The 13,531-nt window shown below is 42.9% G+C and overlaps 1 protein-coding gene across 1 annotated transcript in view; it reads left to right on the top strand.

The window, feature by feature from the left end:
• The window catches only part of VEGFD (vascular endothelial growth factor D), a 40,233-nt gene that overhangs the window by 17,240 nt on the left and 9,462 nt on the right, over window positions 1-13,531 (top strand). Inside the window, exons 2-3 of the mRNA XM_073902055.1 lie at window positions 6,798-7,008; window positions 10,625-10,815. Coding sequence (XP_073758156.1) covers window positions 6,798-7,008; window positions 10,625-10,815 — 402 coding nt within the window. The remainder of the gene's footprint in view (window positions 1-6,797; window positions 7,009-10,624; window positions 10,816-13,531) is intronic.

Genomic DNA, 13,531 nt, shown 5'->3' on the forward strand with positions numbered 1-13,531 from the left:
ATATATAAAATGTGTGTGTATATATATATATATAAATAAATGCAACATCCTAGGTCTCGCCCCAAACCTGCATCAGGATCCGCATTCTAACAAGATGACCGGGTGATTTGTATACACATAAAACTTTGAGAAGCACTACTCTATTACCAAACATTAAACAGACCACACAAACCTGGGTCTGATTGCTCTTTGTCAAATGCATGTATGTATTTATTACTCATCAGTTTCTTCCTCACATACGTACTAAGTGCTTATCGTGTAAAAAGGACGAAACAGACATGTATTCTACCTTCAAGGAGATCACGGTCTAGTAAGGGAAATGCAACATGTTCATAAATCATAGAGTCTAAGTTAGGGGCATCATATAAAGCTTGATGGAGGAAGCGGCATTGGATTTGGACTTGGAAAGAGGACACCTGGAGGAAGATACTTGAAAGATAAGTGACGTAGTTTGAACAAATGAATAATCTCAGTGTTAGATTTTCTCTAGCATTTGATGAATCAATTTTTTTCATATATTTAACAAATCTTTATTTAGCTCTTACTATTGCTATATGAATAAGACATCTCATTACTGCTGCAGTAGCCCTTACAACCCAGTGGGGAAGACAAACACTAAGCAAGTAATGACAAATAATTCGTTAGTGTCAGTGGTGATAAGCGCTGGGAAGGAGAAAAATGGGGTGCTGTGAATCCATGTGACCTAGGGACCGGACCCAGGTGGGAGGGGGTTGTGGGGGAGGTTTCCCTAAGAAGGTAACACTTGGCTAAGAAAGGCTTACCTGGACAGAGAGTGGAGGGCACTCCCAAGCAGAGGGAACAGCGTGGACCAAGGCCAGAGCAAGAAGAAATGAACAAAAGAGCAAACCAATGAAATGGATGTCCAGTAATACTCAGCTCTCCAGTGTTTTCCACTGCCTCCTGAACTGGTACAAGTAGCCTGGCCTTGAAGCTTCCAATCCTTCCTCTTTTTGGTTTGAGACAGTTATGGTGATAGACAATCTACATACCCTAAAACTTACCCATTCACCTGTTTCAAGTAAATCGATGATTTTTAGGAAACTTACTGAGTTGTGCAGCCATCATCTATGTAAGATCCCTTGTGCCCTTTTATAATTAACCCTCATTTCCACTCCCAGCCCTGGGTGGCCAATAATCTATTTTCTGTCTCCTGGTGAAATACCTAGGAGTGGAATGGGTTGGTTGTATGGTCAATTTATGTTTAACTTTTTAAAGAACTGCTGAACTCTTTTTCCAAAGGGCAGCACCATTTTACAATCCCATCAGCAACGTTCCCAACCAAAGTGACCCTCCCGCTGTTCTTTTCAGTGTGGCTTCTTGATATCCCCAAATCATGCCTCTGTTTGATCTTTGAATGTGTTACTTGACTAGATATTTTTGAGGAGGAGGGGGGATGGAAATTTAGAATTTAAATTATCAGGCGTACAGGAGGCCTTTGGTTTCCCCACAACACGGACACTTCCAAATCCCTCCTACAAACCCAGCCACCATACCTTTCCAAGCGTCTTGCCTGCCATTTTAGTCACACTTGGCCCAGATTGCTGACTAAGCCTGAGCTGGGGGAGCTGCTCCTGCTTCTTCGGGGGCAAGTGCCCCGGGAACTTAGCAATTAACAAAAGGAGAAATGGCTACTCTTCGCCTTACACTGCAGAGAACAGTATACATTTAAATAAGGAGACAATCTTGTACAAAGACTTTAAGCCTCATGTTTTAGAAACTGGCTGCGGTAGCCAGGACATCAGAGAATAATTTGTTATTTAGGAGTGAAATTGCTAACAGTATCGGATTAATTATCGCACACACGAATAAAAAGACAAAAGCAGAGACCGGGTAAGCCTGCTCCACTTCCTTCCTCTTGCTGAGTGCTTTCAAATTACTTTAGTTTTGACTAGGACTTCCACTAGAAAAGAGGAAGAAATTATGAGCAACTTATTTGGCAAACGTTTGGTAGTTAAAACTGTTGAAATCAATGGTTTAAATATAGATTTGGGACTCTATTTTACACTTGGCGATTTTAATTTTTATCTTCCCAAGCAGATAACATCAAGTTAATTATATAAAAATCAACCAGTGCAGAAAGTCTATTGGAGACCAACAGCCTTTCTTGACCCTTTGTAGACGTATCCCCCGATGAATTAGTTTTCAGATTTCAGCTGATGTTGAGTGGTTAGTACTCCCGCTTGCAATAGTGAAATGACCGTCTGCAATTTCTCAGCTATTTCAAACTAGATTTTAAATTATGAGGCTTAACGCATGCTTAGATAACTCTGAGTATTTGAGTAAACACTGCGTTTTTTATGATGAGCAAGTCATATGAGCCGTTTGGTGCCTTTCCTGCAATCCGGAGATTTGATATTTTCCTCCTGAGTTCTCAGTTGGATATTTTAAAAACATTCCTGAGATTGAATTAAAGCCTGTCAGAACTATGGATACATACATCGCTCTATGTTTATGGATGGTATTGAATGAAATTTGCCTCAATAAACAAAAATCCTTTCGCTACAGCATGATTTTTAAAACATTTAAAAAGCTGTTTGATCGGTTTCATTATTTTCATGTGGAAGCAACGCTGTAACAAAATTTTATTTCAAAGATGACATTGAATGTGAAGAAGTAACACTGTCAAACCAGAAAAGGCCATGAATAATCAGGAAAAGAAGAGGCTACTGACAAACGAGCCTTTAATGGAGAATCATCGCATTTCCAAGTTGCTTTGAGACATGAGCAATTATGCAGTTTCATTCCCAGATTTCCTAGATGAAGAAGCTGTGGCCTGCTGCTTAGACTGGATGCCTGTTCCACAAACCCTATCTTGGCTCTTCAAGCTTCCTCCTCCCCACGCTCCCTGAAAATTGCATTGATTTAAATTTCACAGAGAAGTGAGACATCATAGGTCACAAGCATCCTTGCTGTCTACAAACCCATGTCATTCTCTGCGAGCCTCCTATTTTGGAAGGTCATCCTCTCATCCATTGATCCATTTATCTCTGGAACTTAGGTCAAACCAACCCCTCCGCTTTATCTCTCCTGCATATGTGTTCAGTGTCTTCCTCTCTGGTGGCGCTTTCCCTCGGCTTAGAAATATGTTCAAGACTCCCCCGCTTTTATTAAACACACACACATTCATATCTGAACTTCCAAGCAAGATGACCTTCTCAATTCATGTTTTGAGATCTTTTCTAGTTCATAGCCGTGATAGGTAAAATAGAAAATTGATCAAGGGGTGCCTGGGTGGCTCAGTCAGTTGGACGTCTGCCTTCAGCTCAGGTCATGATCCCAGGGTCCTGGGATTGAGCCCCACGTCGGGCTCCCTGCTCAGTAGGGAGCCTGCTTCTCCCTCTACTCCCCGTTCATGCTCTCTCTCGCTATCTCTGTCACTCTCTCTCAAGCAAATAAATAAAATCTTTAAAAAAAATTGATCCAATGCTGGTAAACATCTGCAGGTGGCAAACATTGGCAGGAATGGTACCAAAACCAAGAAGCTGAAAAGATCAACACATTGTACACCCTAAACTTATACCAAGTTGTATGTCGTTATATCTCAATACAAATAAACTTTCAAAAAACATGAAGCTGAAGCTGCAGAACTGGGTCTGGAAGGCAGAGGCCCCTGAGAATTCAACCTCAGTGGGCAGTGTGCTCTGTGAGTGCGTTCCCTCAGCTCCCTGGAAGCCGAAGGAAGAGTTACCGCTCATTGCTGCCTGGAGCGTGTCTTCTCTGAAACTGTTTAACTAGGGGCAAAGGAGGAAGCAGATACTTCCTGGCAACCAGGACTTGAACTAAGCTGATCCGAGTCATAAATACTCAACAAGATTCTGGATTCAGGGCCCTGGGAGTCAGTGGGTGCAACCACAGAACTTCTCAATGAAGAAAGAATAGAGAGAAAGACAAACCCCCCCCAGTGAAGGTGAAACTACTAAACAAAATTCCAAAGCACATACGGGTAATTATTAGTAAGAGACAGCCAATAACACTTATCATAAGGTATAAGTCATATATATTAAAATAGAATTTGAAGAAATAAGTATATTTGGGACCCTCAAAGTGATAAAGGAATAATATAAGATAAAATGACAAATTAGGAGAAACATACAGAAATGAAACAAAAAGGAAGGAGAACGAAGGGGAAATATTTGAAATTAGAAATATGGTAATTGAAATGAAAAACTTACCAAAATAAACTCTAGGCTCACACAATTGGAAAATTGGTGATTGGGAAGATGAATCAATTAATTTAACACATTGAAGAGAGATGAAAGCACATTTAAGAGATGTGTGAGATCATTAAGAGCCTCCAATACATGTCTGATAAGTATTTCAAAAATAGAATTGAGACAATGTAATACATGGAATAATGAAAAATATAATGCCTGAAAAGATAAAGAATTGAAATTTGAAATGGCCTCAAGGTTCAAACTGCTGTGACAGTCTCCGTTACAACTTCTCTACCCTGCCGTTACAGACAATATGTAAATGCATGTGCTTGGTGTGTGCTGATAAAACTTTATTCATGAAACAGGCCGGTGGCAGGCTGAATTAGGCCAGGTGGCTGTAGTTTGACTGCCCCTGATCTAGAGTAGGAACCATTGTTTATATTTTCATGTATGTCCCTCCAGATATTTTGTATATATAATTTTACATATACAATTAACGATGGTTAATTGCTTATATATGCGTACATATATCATGTACATCATACACACATAAAAAGGCATCATAACTGAATCATACAAGACTTGGACCACACTTGCTCCTCTGGGCACCCACTTTTGGACAACACTCAGTACCCATCATTGTATCTAAAAACAAAAAAATCCTACTCCTAAAATACTGATGAATGATGCAGGTTTTAACTAAAGTTTCTGAGGGACGGTGGAGGAGGGTGGACATCACACCACTCAACATAAAGCTTCCTAAAGGCCCCATTTGCTCACCTGTCTTTCCCCGCTGTTCCTCCTCCTGCAGCAGGCAGCTGATCTCCACCTCTCTGTCCACCTTCCTCAGTACCATCCTGCAGCTGCCGTGGTCCCTCGGTGCCCCCCTCACCCGGCTCTAAAAGTCCCTTCAGCCCACATATTCCAGCTGCCCAGGAAAACAAAGATCCAGAAACCACAGGCTCGGCGGGAGAAAATCTAGGTCCCTAACAATGGACCGACCACTGTATCATTTCTCCAGCACGTTCCAGGCAGGAGCTCGATTCATTCTGTCCCAGTATACCTCTCCATCACTGGTTTTAATGACCACGTAGTATTTCATTGTATGTATGTATCATTGTTTATATAACCAAGCCCCTAATTTTAAACAATTCAGCTACCATACAGAAAATATTGTATTGGTGGGGAGCCTGGGTGGCTCAGTAGGTTGAGCGTCTGCCTTCAGCTTGGGTCATGATCCTGGGGTCCTGGGATCGGGCCCCACGTCGAGCTCCCTGCTCAGCGGGGAGTCTGGTTCTCTCTCTCCCTTTGCTCTCCACCCCTACCCTCCGCTCTTGCGTGCTCTCTCTCAAATAAATAAATGGAGAAAATCTTAAAAAAAAAAAGGACGAAAAATTTTTTTAAAAAAAAGAAAATATTGTATTGGCAGAGTCTCACAAATCCATGCATTGTTGTCAGCCAATACAGTTCGTGCAACTGTGTGGAAAGCAAATTTTCAACATAAACTTTAGAAGTGTATTTTATCAGAAAAAAAAGATGTCTTTGAAATAGTAAACAAGTTTTTCAAAAAAGGCTCAGGGTCTTAAAACCTTCCTTTTTGTGTGACTGCAGGCAGGGTCCCCAGGACTTTGTGGGTTAGTTTCTCAGATCACAGGAACAAAAGCCATTGTCATTGGCTCCTTTTTTTTTTTTTTAAGATTTTATTTATTTATTTGACAGAGCGCACGCGAGAGAGGGAACGCAAGCAGGCAGGGGGAGAGGGAGAAGCAGGTTCCCCACTGAGCAGGGAGCCCGATGCGGGGCTCGATCCCAGGACCCCGGGATCATGACCTGAGCCGAAGGCAGACGCTTAACGACTGAGCCACCCAGGCGCCCCTGTCATTGGCTCCTCTCATAAAATAGTACGATTTTGAAATTTGTATTCCTTTCCTGTGGCTCCTGTACCAAATTACTATAAAGTGGGTGGCTTAAAACAATAGAAATGTATTCTCTCGGAGTTCTGGAATCCAGAATTGTGAAATCAAGGTGTTGGGAGGGCTGTGCTCCTTCCAAAGACTCTTGGAGAGAATCCTTCCTTACCTCATCCAGCTTCTGGGGGCTCCAGGCCATTTCTGGCTTGTGGCTGCATTCCTTTAACTTCTGCCTCCGTCTTCACAGCACTTCCTCTGTGCCCATGTCTTCCCCTCTCTGTCTCTTATAAGGACATTTTGCCTGTGTATTTAGGGTCCACCTAGATAATCCAAGGTGGTCTCATCTCATGATCATTAACTTCATTACATCTGCAAAGATCCTTTGCCCAAATAAAGTCACATCCCCAGGTCCTGGGGGTTAGTACGTGGACATATCATTTTGAAGTCCACCATTTAACCCACTACAATATTGTTTTTAAATGTCCTGAGAACCCGAGGGGAATAATTCCTTTGATTCAATCATAAATGAGCAGAATGTGAATCAAAAATACTAGTATTCTTCCTAGACACTGGTGTACATTTGAATAATTTCTCTAATTTCTTTTCAGCTCTATTTACATCTTTAAGTGTCAGCAGTGAGGGTTATCAAGACAAACTAAAACTTCAGTAACTGGCTTTGAAACCAGTGTTTTTGGTTTTTTTGTTTTTAAAGCGGGCATCTCAGTCAACATTAGAATGGTCCGAACAGCAGATTAGGGCAGCTTCTGGTTTAGAGGAACTGCTGCGAATCACACACTTTGAGGACTGGAAGCTGTGGAGATGCCGAATGAAGCTCAAAAGTGTGACCAGCACAGACTCTCGCTCAGCATCCCATCGGGCCACCAGGTTTGCGGCAACTTTCTATGACATTGAAACCCTAAAAGGTAGGTGTGTGTGCGCGCATGCGCGCATGTAAGTGCCTATGTGTGCACACGCACGCATGCGTGTAAGCCAATTCTTGCTCTCTATCAGCTACCAACACATGTACCAGTTTCTTCCAAAGGTTTCAGTAGGGCAGGCACGTGTCCAGGAGAAGAAAAGGGTGTCTTTAATTTCATAGCTTTGGTGTTAGCAAAGAATCCTGGTTTCCTGTGTTTACTCTATAGAGAAATATATTCAGTATGATTTTGAGATCTAAAACTGACACAAAAGAACACTTCAGAATTCAGAAATATATTGAACTCAGAGATGTGAGTGCAAAACAAACCCAGAAAGACCATTCTTAATAGAAAAAAAAAAATCACTGGGCTTACTTAAAAACATAAAACAACCTAGGTGTTCATCAGCAAGGAGCATTCTACTGCCATACCTACATGAGTAAAAACCAATAGATTAGGCATGGCTTTTATATTCCTTCAAAATTCTGTGATTTTTTTTTTGTAGTAAAAATGAAAAGTAGAAGTTGGAAGCTGAGTTGTAATATTGCATACGGAGATTACTAGGCGATGGAGGTGGGAAATCCTCTAGACGAAAGAATCCGAACTCCAGACAGGAAATAACCTAATTTGAAATAAGGGGGATGATTGTTCCCTAGTAAGGTATGGAGGTTCTTTATAAGAAAACCATTGTCGGGCGCCTGGGTGGCTCAGTGGTTAAGGGTCTGCCTTCGGCTCGGGTCATGATCTCGGGGTCCTGGGATCGAGTCCCGCATCGGGCTCCCTGCTCCGCGGGAAGCCTGCTTCTCCCTCTCCCACTCCCCCTGCTTGTGTTCCTGCTCTCACTGTGTCTCTCTCTGTCAAATAAATAAATAAAATATTTAAAAAAAAAAGAAAACCATTGTCATATATGTACTGTGCCATACCGGAATGAAGCTTGCCAAGGAAAGTTGTGTGGCCTCTGATTAGGCATCTAACTTTTTGGATGACATAGCAACGCAACACAAGAAGCCAATGAGGCATTGTTGATCTAGCATTTGAGACTTGATTAACATATGATTATCTAGTAACAGATTGTATCTATCCCATAATGCAAATTGACCACTAAGCCAAAGTTAGTTTTTTTCTTTTTTCTAAAATTATCTTTTTTCCATTTGTAAAAAGATGATCATGTTGCACAGGCCCCTGTTGTCAGCTGTGGGGAAGGCTGAGCGTAGTTGGGATAAATCCCTCGGCAGCACGGCGGGCAGGAGTGTGAAGGGGATTCTTTGTGCTCGTGTGCAAGACCGTGTGTCTAAGTGAGTTGAGACAGCTGGCACTCTGGCCTAGAACCCACTGTAGCCCGGAGGTTTGAAGCTCTAGTTGTTTCTGTGTCGTGAATTGGCATGGACTTCATGGAAATAAAGGGGTCAGACCTCACCTGGAGATCCAAGGTCTTAACCACATTCCCTGTCTGAAAGTGTGAGGTGAGCCTGGAGATAACTCTGTGAGAATGGAGAGAAACAAGCATTTACCATACAACCAAGACTAGGCGATTAAAAAAAAAAAAAAAAAGTCAGTGACATTGACATTCTCTAATAAATATAAAAATATATTTTTAAAGATTTTATTTATTTGAGAGAGAGAGAGCACACGTGCACGTACACGAGTTGGGGGGAGGCGCAGAGGGAGAGGGAGAAGCAGGCTCCCCGCTGAGCAGGGAGCCCCACTGTGATGCGGGGCTCGACCCCAGGACCCCGGGATCATGACCTTGAGCCAAAGGCAGACGCTTAACTGACTGAGCCACCCAGGCACCCAAAAATATTTTTTTAAAAAACATAAAAATATGGAATTTTGCCAACTCTAAAATGTCTCTTATTACATGGGGGATCATCTGAAGTGATTTACTAAGTTAGAAGCGGTAAATAATCAAATCGATGTGCTACACCAATTGTAATTTGTTATCAACTCTCCCTCATGTGTTTTGGGGTGATTCCCTGAGGCAGAGCGGTCCTGCTGGGCAGTAGGAAAGGATAGCAGAGTTAGGAAGCTTTTAAGCAGTGGCATTAGTCATAATTCCACACAATTTTGATTAAAATCTTACCACTCCGACTTGCAAAACTTAGTTTTACAAAAAAGCAAATGGAAGGGAACATTTAAGTAGAATTTTAAACAATGTTTTCATAAGTTGACTACTTGTTTTTCCCAGGATTCGTGATTAATAACAGTGAATTAAGTAATACTCATATTAATGCCTAATTGGGTAATTTATCTCTCATGGTTACAGCCTTTAGGCTCTTTATATAAATATTCATAATTGGAAATTTAAAAGGGTCTCTTGTGTTAGAAGATTTTATGATGAAAAAACAAATTTAGGGCAAATTGTGTGGTGTATGCAGTGTTTCTCAGGTGGCCAAACATCTTGTCTTTTGTGTTTTCAGTGACCGAAGGAGCAACTTCTGAGGAATATTAAGATGGGGGGAGGAATAAAGATATGGAAAGGTGTTTTAAGGGAATAATTTAGACCCTTGGGTCGGATCTCCAACAATAATACCGTATCTGTATACTTCGAGCACAAGTTCTCTTTGTCCTTTCTAGTGGAAACATGTTCACATCTGTGGGAACTCAGAATAATGTGGGAAGAGATCAGTATAAACTTGAAGATGGGGTGAAAATGGAGAGGAGTTTCTCTATTGCTGCATAACACATTACCCTCAAACTTAGCTGCTTGAAGCAACATTTTTTTTTTTTTTTTTTAATCTCACAGTTTCTGTGGGTTAGAAATACAGACATGGCCTAGCCGGGTGTCTCTCCTTCAGAATCTCTCCAGAGGCTGCAGTCAAGGTGTCATCTTGGGCTGCAGGCGGCTTCTCAAGGTTTAATCCGGGCAGGATGTGTTTCCCAGTTTACTCAGAGGTTGTTGGCAGAACTCAGTTCCTCACAGGCCGTTGAACAGAGGGCCCCAGTTCCTCACAGGCTGTTGGCCAGAGTGGGCTCTCAGTTCCTTGCCATGTGGACCTTTCCAACATTGTCTCTTTTTCTTGTTTCCCTCAAATTAGCCAGAATGGCCAGAATATTGCTCCTGCCATCAAATAAAACTGACCTATTTCATTATTTTACTTAAACACCGGTATTGGGCACTCGCACATGAGAAAACCCTCGCTCGAGGAAAGATTAGTTCCACTGAAATTTCCGTTCATATAATTTGTTTGCCTTGAATCCTACCGTAGTTACTTAAGCAACCAGCAGGAATGTGTTTCTTGACGGTGCGAAGACCTACCCACACCTGACTTCAGGTAGAAGAAAGCTATCCAGCTGTGTCCTTAAATTGCTTAACAAATGACACTTACACGTTATTTCTTTACATGCTTCCGTTTACCTCCTTATTATCCAGCTTGTCCAGATGTACCCAATGTCGTTTTATAGGGAGATGGTGTTCTTTCCCAGAGAAGGTACTGTGTACGTGGGAAGGGGCACAGATTTGGGGTTTAATTTGTCTGAAAACAGTCTTTGGCTAAGGGATTGACAAGTTATCCATCTCGTAAGATAACTGGCACCACACATGTGAACATGACCGTGTCCAGCACAACCCCGGCGCGTGCTGGGCCAGTTCCGGGGCCGGCCCCCATGAGCTTCCTCTCTGCAGTGATAGATGAGGAATGGCAGCGGACCCAGTGCAGCCCCCGAGAGACGTGCGTGGAGGTGGCCAGCGAGCTGGGGAGGAGCACTGACACCTTCTTCAAGCCGCCCTGTGTGAACGTGTTCCGGTGCGGCGGCTGCTGCAATGAAGAGAGCCTCGTCTGTATGAACACCAGCACCTCCTACGTTTCTAAGCAGGTAGGAGGGCATCCGCCACTGTGCCCCGCTCCGAAGGCCCCAGGACAAGCGTGTTGACACTCACCGGTTTAAATGCCCTTGTGGGCACCATCTCATTTAATCCCCGAAACAAGCTCAAAGGGTATCCTTTTTTTTTTTTTTTAAAGGTTTTATTTATTTATTTGACAGAGAGAGAGATAGCGAGAGCAGGAACACAAGCAGGGGGAGCGGGAGAGGGAGAAGCAGGCTCCCCAGCGAGCAGGGAGCCCCATGTGGGGCTCGATCCCAGGACCCTGGGATCATGACCTGAGCCGAAGGCAGACGCCTAACGACTGAGCCACCCAGGCGCCCCTCAAAGGGTATCCTAATATCCTCCTCTGTAGATGAGGAAACTGAGCTCAGGGAGCTAATCTGTGGCAGAGCTGGGACTCAAATCCCGGTCTGTGGGACTCCAGGGCCTGAACTCTTTATCAGCCCCTGGTCTCTCTGATGCTGTAATGTCAAGAATCAGAAAATCATACGGGAGTTAACTAGAACAGACCATAAAAGGAATGAAGACATCTGCACTGTCTCGTGTATTCGTTGGGTTCTGTGTTGTTCAAGTGAGAAGAGGTGGACGGGTGGTGTGGGCAGGGCTATGGGAAGGAGGGAGGGCTGGTGAAGTGCCCAGTGCTAGCAAAAGCGGTGAGCTGTTGCCACCCTTGGGCCAAAGAGGCTAGGGGCTCGAGCAGTTTCAGGAACCCAGAGAGAACGGGGAGACGAGAGCTGCTGGACCAGTTGGAGGCGTGGCGGCAAGGAGTTGGGGGCACGGGGTGGAGGAGGCAAGAGGACCGACAGATGCAGACGTGGAGGTCAGCATCTTGAGACCCAGAGCCCGGTGGGGAAGGAAGGAGGGAGGGCGGCATCTCTGGGGGGGCAAATGGAGCGCATCTAGCACAAAAGATCTTTGAAAGTTAGTCTGTAGTCCCCATGAAAGAAATAATTCTTCCCTCTCCCTCTTGTAAAATCTCTTTTGCCCAGTAGGTAAATTCTCTTTTCTATCACTACCGTATTGTTGTCAAATGTAAGAAATGTTGCATTGAAGAGCAGTAATCACAAACTTATGAAAACATATGAAAAGGCTGTAAGTCCAACTACATTCCTTTTGGTTCTGTGTTGCACATTCCTCGTGCATGTTGATGTATTCATTCAGTTGTCACATTGACCTATGCAGTCTGTTCTCTGATTGTGAACAGAGGTAGTATAATAAAATTACATATGCAACGAATATATCCATGGTAGGAAATTATCTTTTTTTATAAAAAATATTTTAGGGGCGCCTGGATGGCTCAGTTGGTTAAGCGACTGTCTTCGGCTCAGGTCATGAATCCAGGGTCCTGGGATGGAGCCCCGCATGGGGCTCCCTGCTCGGCGGGAAGCCTGCTTCTCCCTCTCCCACTCCCCCTGCTTGTGTTCCCTCTCTCGCTGTCTCTCTCTCTCTCTGTCAATTAAGTAAATAAATAAAATATTTTTAAAAAAATGTTTTTTAGAGATGGCACCAGGAAGGGGAGGGGCAGAGGGAGAGGGAGAGAGAGAATCTTAAGCAGGCCCCACGCCCAGTGTGGAGCCCGACGCCAGGCTCGATCTCACGACCCTGAGATCATGACCTGAGCTGAAATCAAGAGTCAGACGCTAAACCAACTGAGCCGCCGGGGGCACCTCCACCCGTTTACAGAGGAAAATTATCTTAATTGGATGGGAAGAATGGAATGCTGATTTGTTTGATAATAGGTTAACTTATCCTTAATTTTGTTCCCCCTACCTCCTAAAATATCCCACAAACTGTTGAGTTTCTTTTTCTAAATTCTTTTAGAGAATCTTGGAACTTGTAAAAATTCTGACCTCTTACTATTTGACAGTCGGGGGGGAAATGACATAAGTATGGCTAAGCATCAACTGTCAGTAGAAGCAAAGCTCGCATAATGTAAGAGGCTTTGGTTCACGACCATGTTGTTCCCTAAAGCATAGCTGAAAAATTTCGCAAGAATACGAAGTTTATGCAAGGTAAATACTCTAAAAACATTCTCTTACTTAGACTCATAAAGGGTCCATTACATATCAAAAGGTCAGAATAAACACAACTTTAATGGATTGTTTCCACTTAACAGATAGTTGAGTACTTTGTTTTGACTGTTGCACTCAACAAATGATTAAAAGAATGTACTTAAGTGTGAGTCTACAGCAGTTTTCCTTTCCAAATATGCACACTTGAACATTTTAGTGGCTTGAAAAAAACTACCTCTCACCCCAAAGTTATGGGCTATCTGATGAAATACATCTTTGAAACTAAGTGAATAAATGAATACTCTGTGTAGTAGAATGGGGATTGAATGAACAGAACACTAAAATCAAGTTCAGATTTATCCATAGAACCAGTCTAAAAACAAAGTAATTGACATTTCTCTGAATTCTACTTGGCAAGATCCCACCTTGCTTCTTCGGGTCATGGACATTTTGTTCCAAAAAGTAATAAGGCATATTCTTAAGAGTATGAGCTCTGGCTCTAGAGCAGACTGCCTGAATTCAAATCCCCTCTCTTCCAATAAATAGTTATGTGGCCTTAGGCAAGTTATGTAACCTCTCTGTACATCTGTTTCTCCACCTGTAGAATTGGAGGTGGATAAAGAAAAAAACCCACCCTGCAATGTTGTTATAAGGGGTAAATGAATTAATATAAAACAGGACCTGGCATATAGAA

This window comes from Callorhinus ursinus, unplaced genomic scaffold, assembly GCF_003265705.2.
Source record: "Callorhinus ursinus isolate GAN/ISIS: 27379988/994484 unplaced genomic scaffold, GSC_fseal_2.0 scaffold16, whole genome shotgun sequence".
NCBI lineage: Eukaryota > Metazoa > Chordata > Mammalia > Carnivora > Otariidae > Callorhinus > Callorhinus ursinus.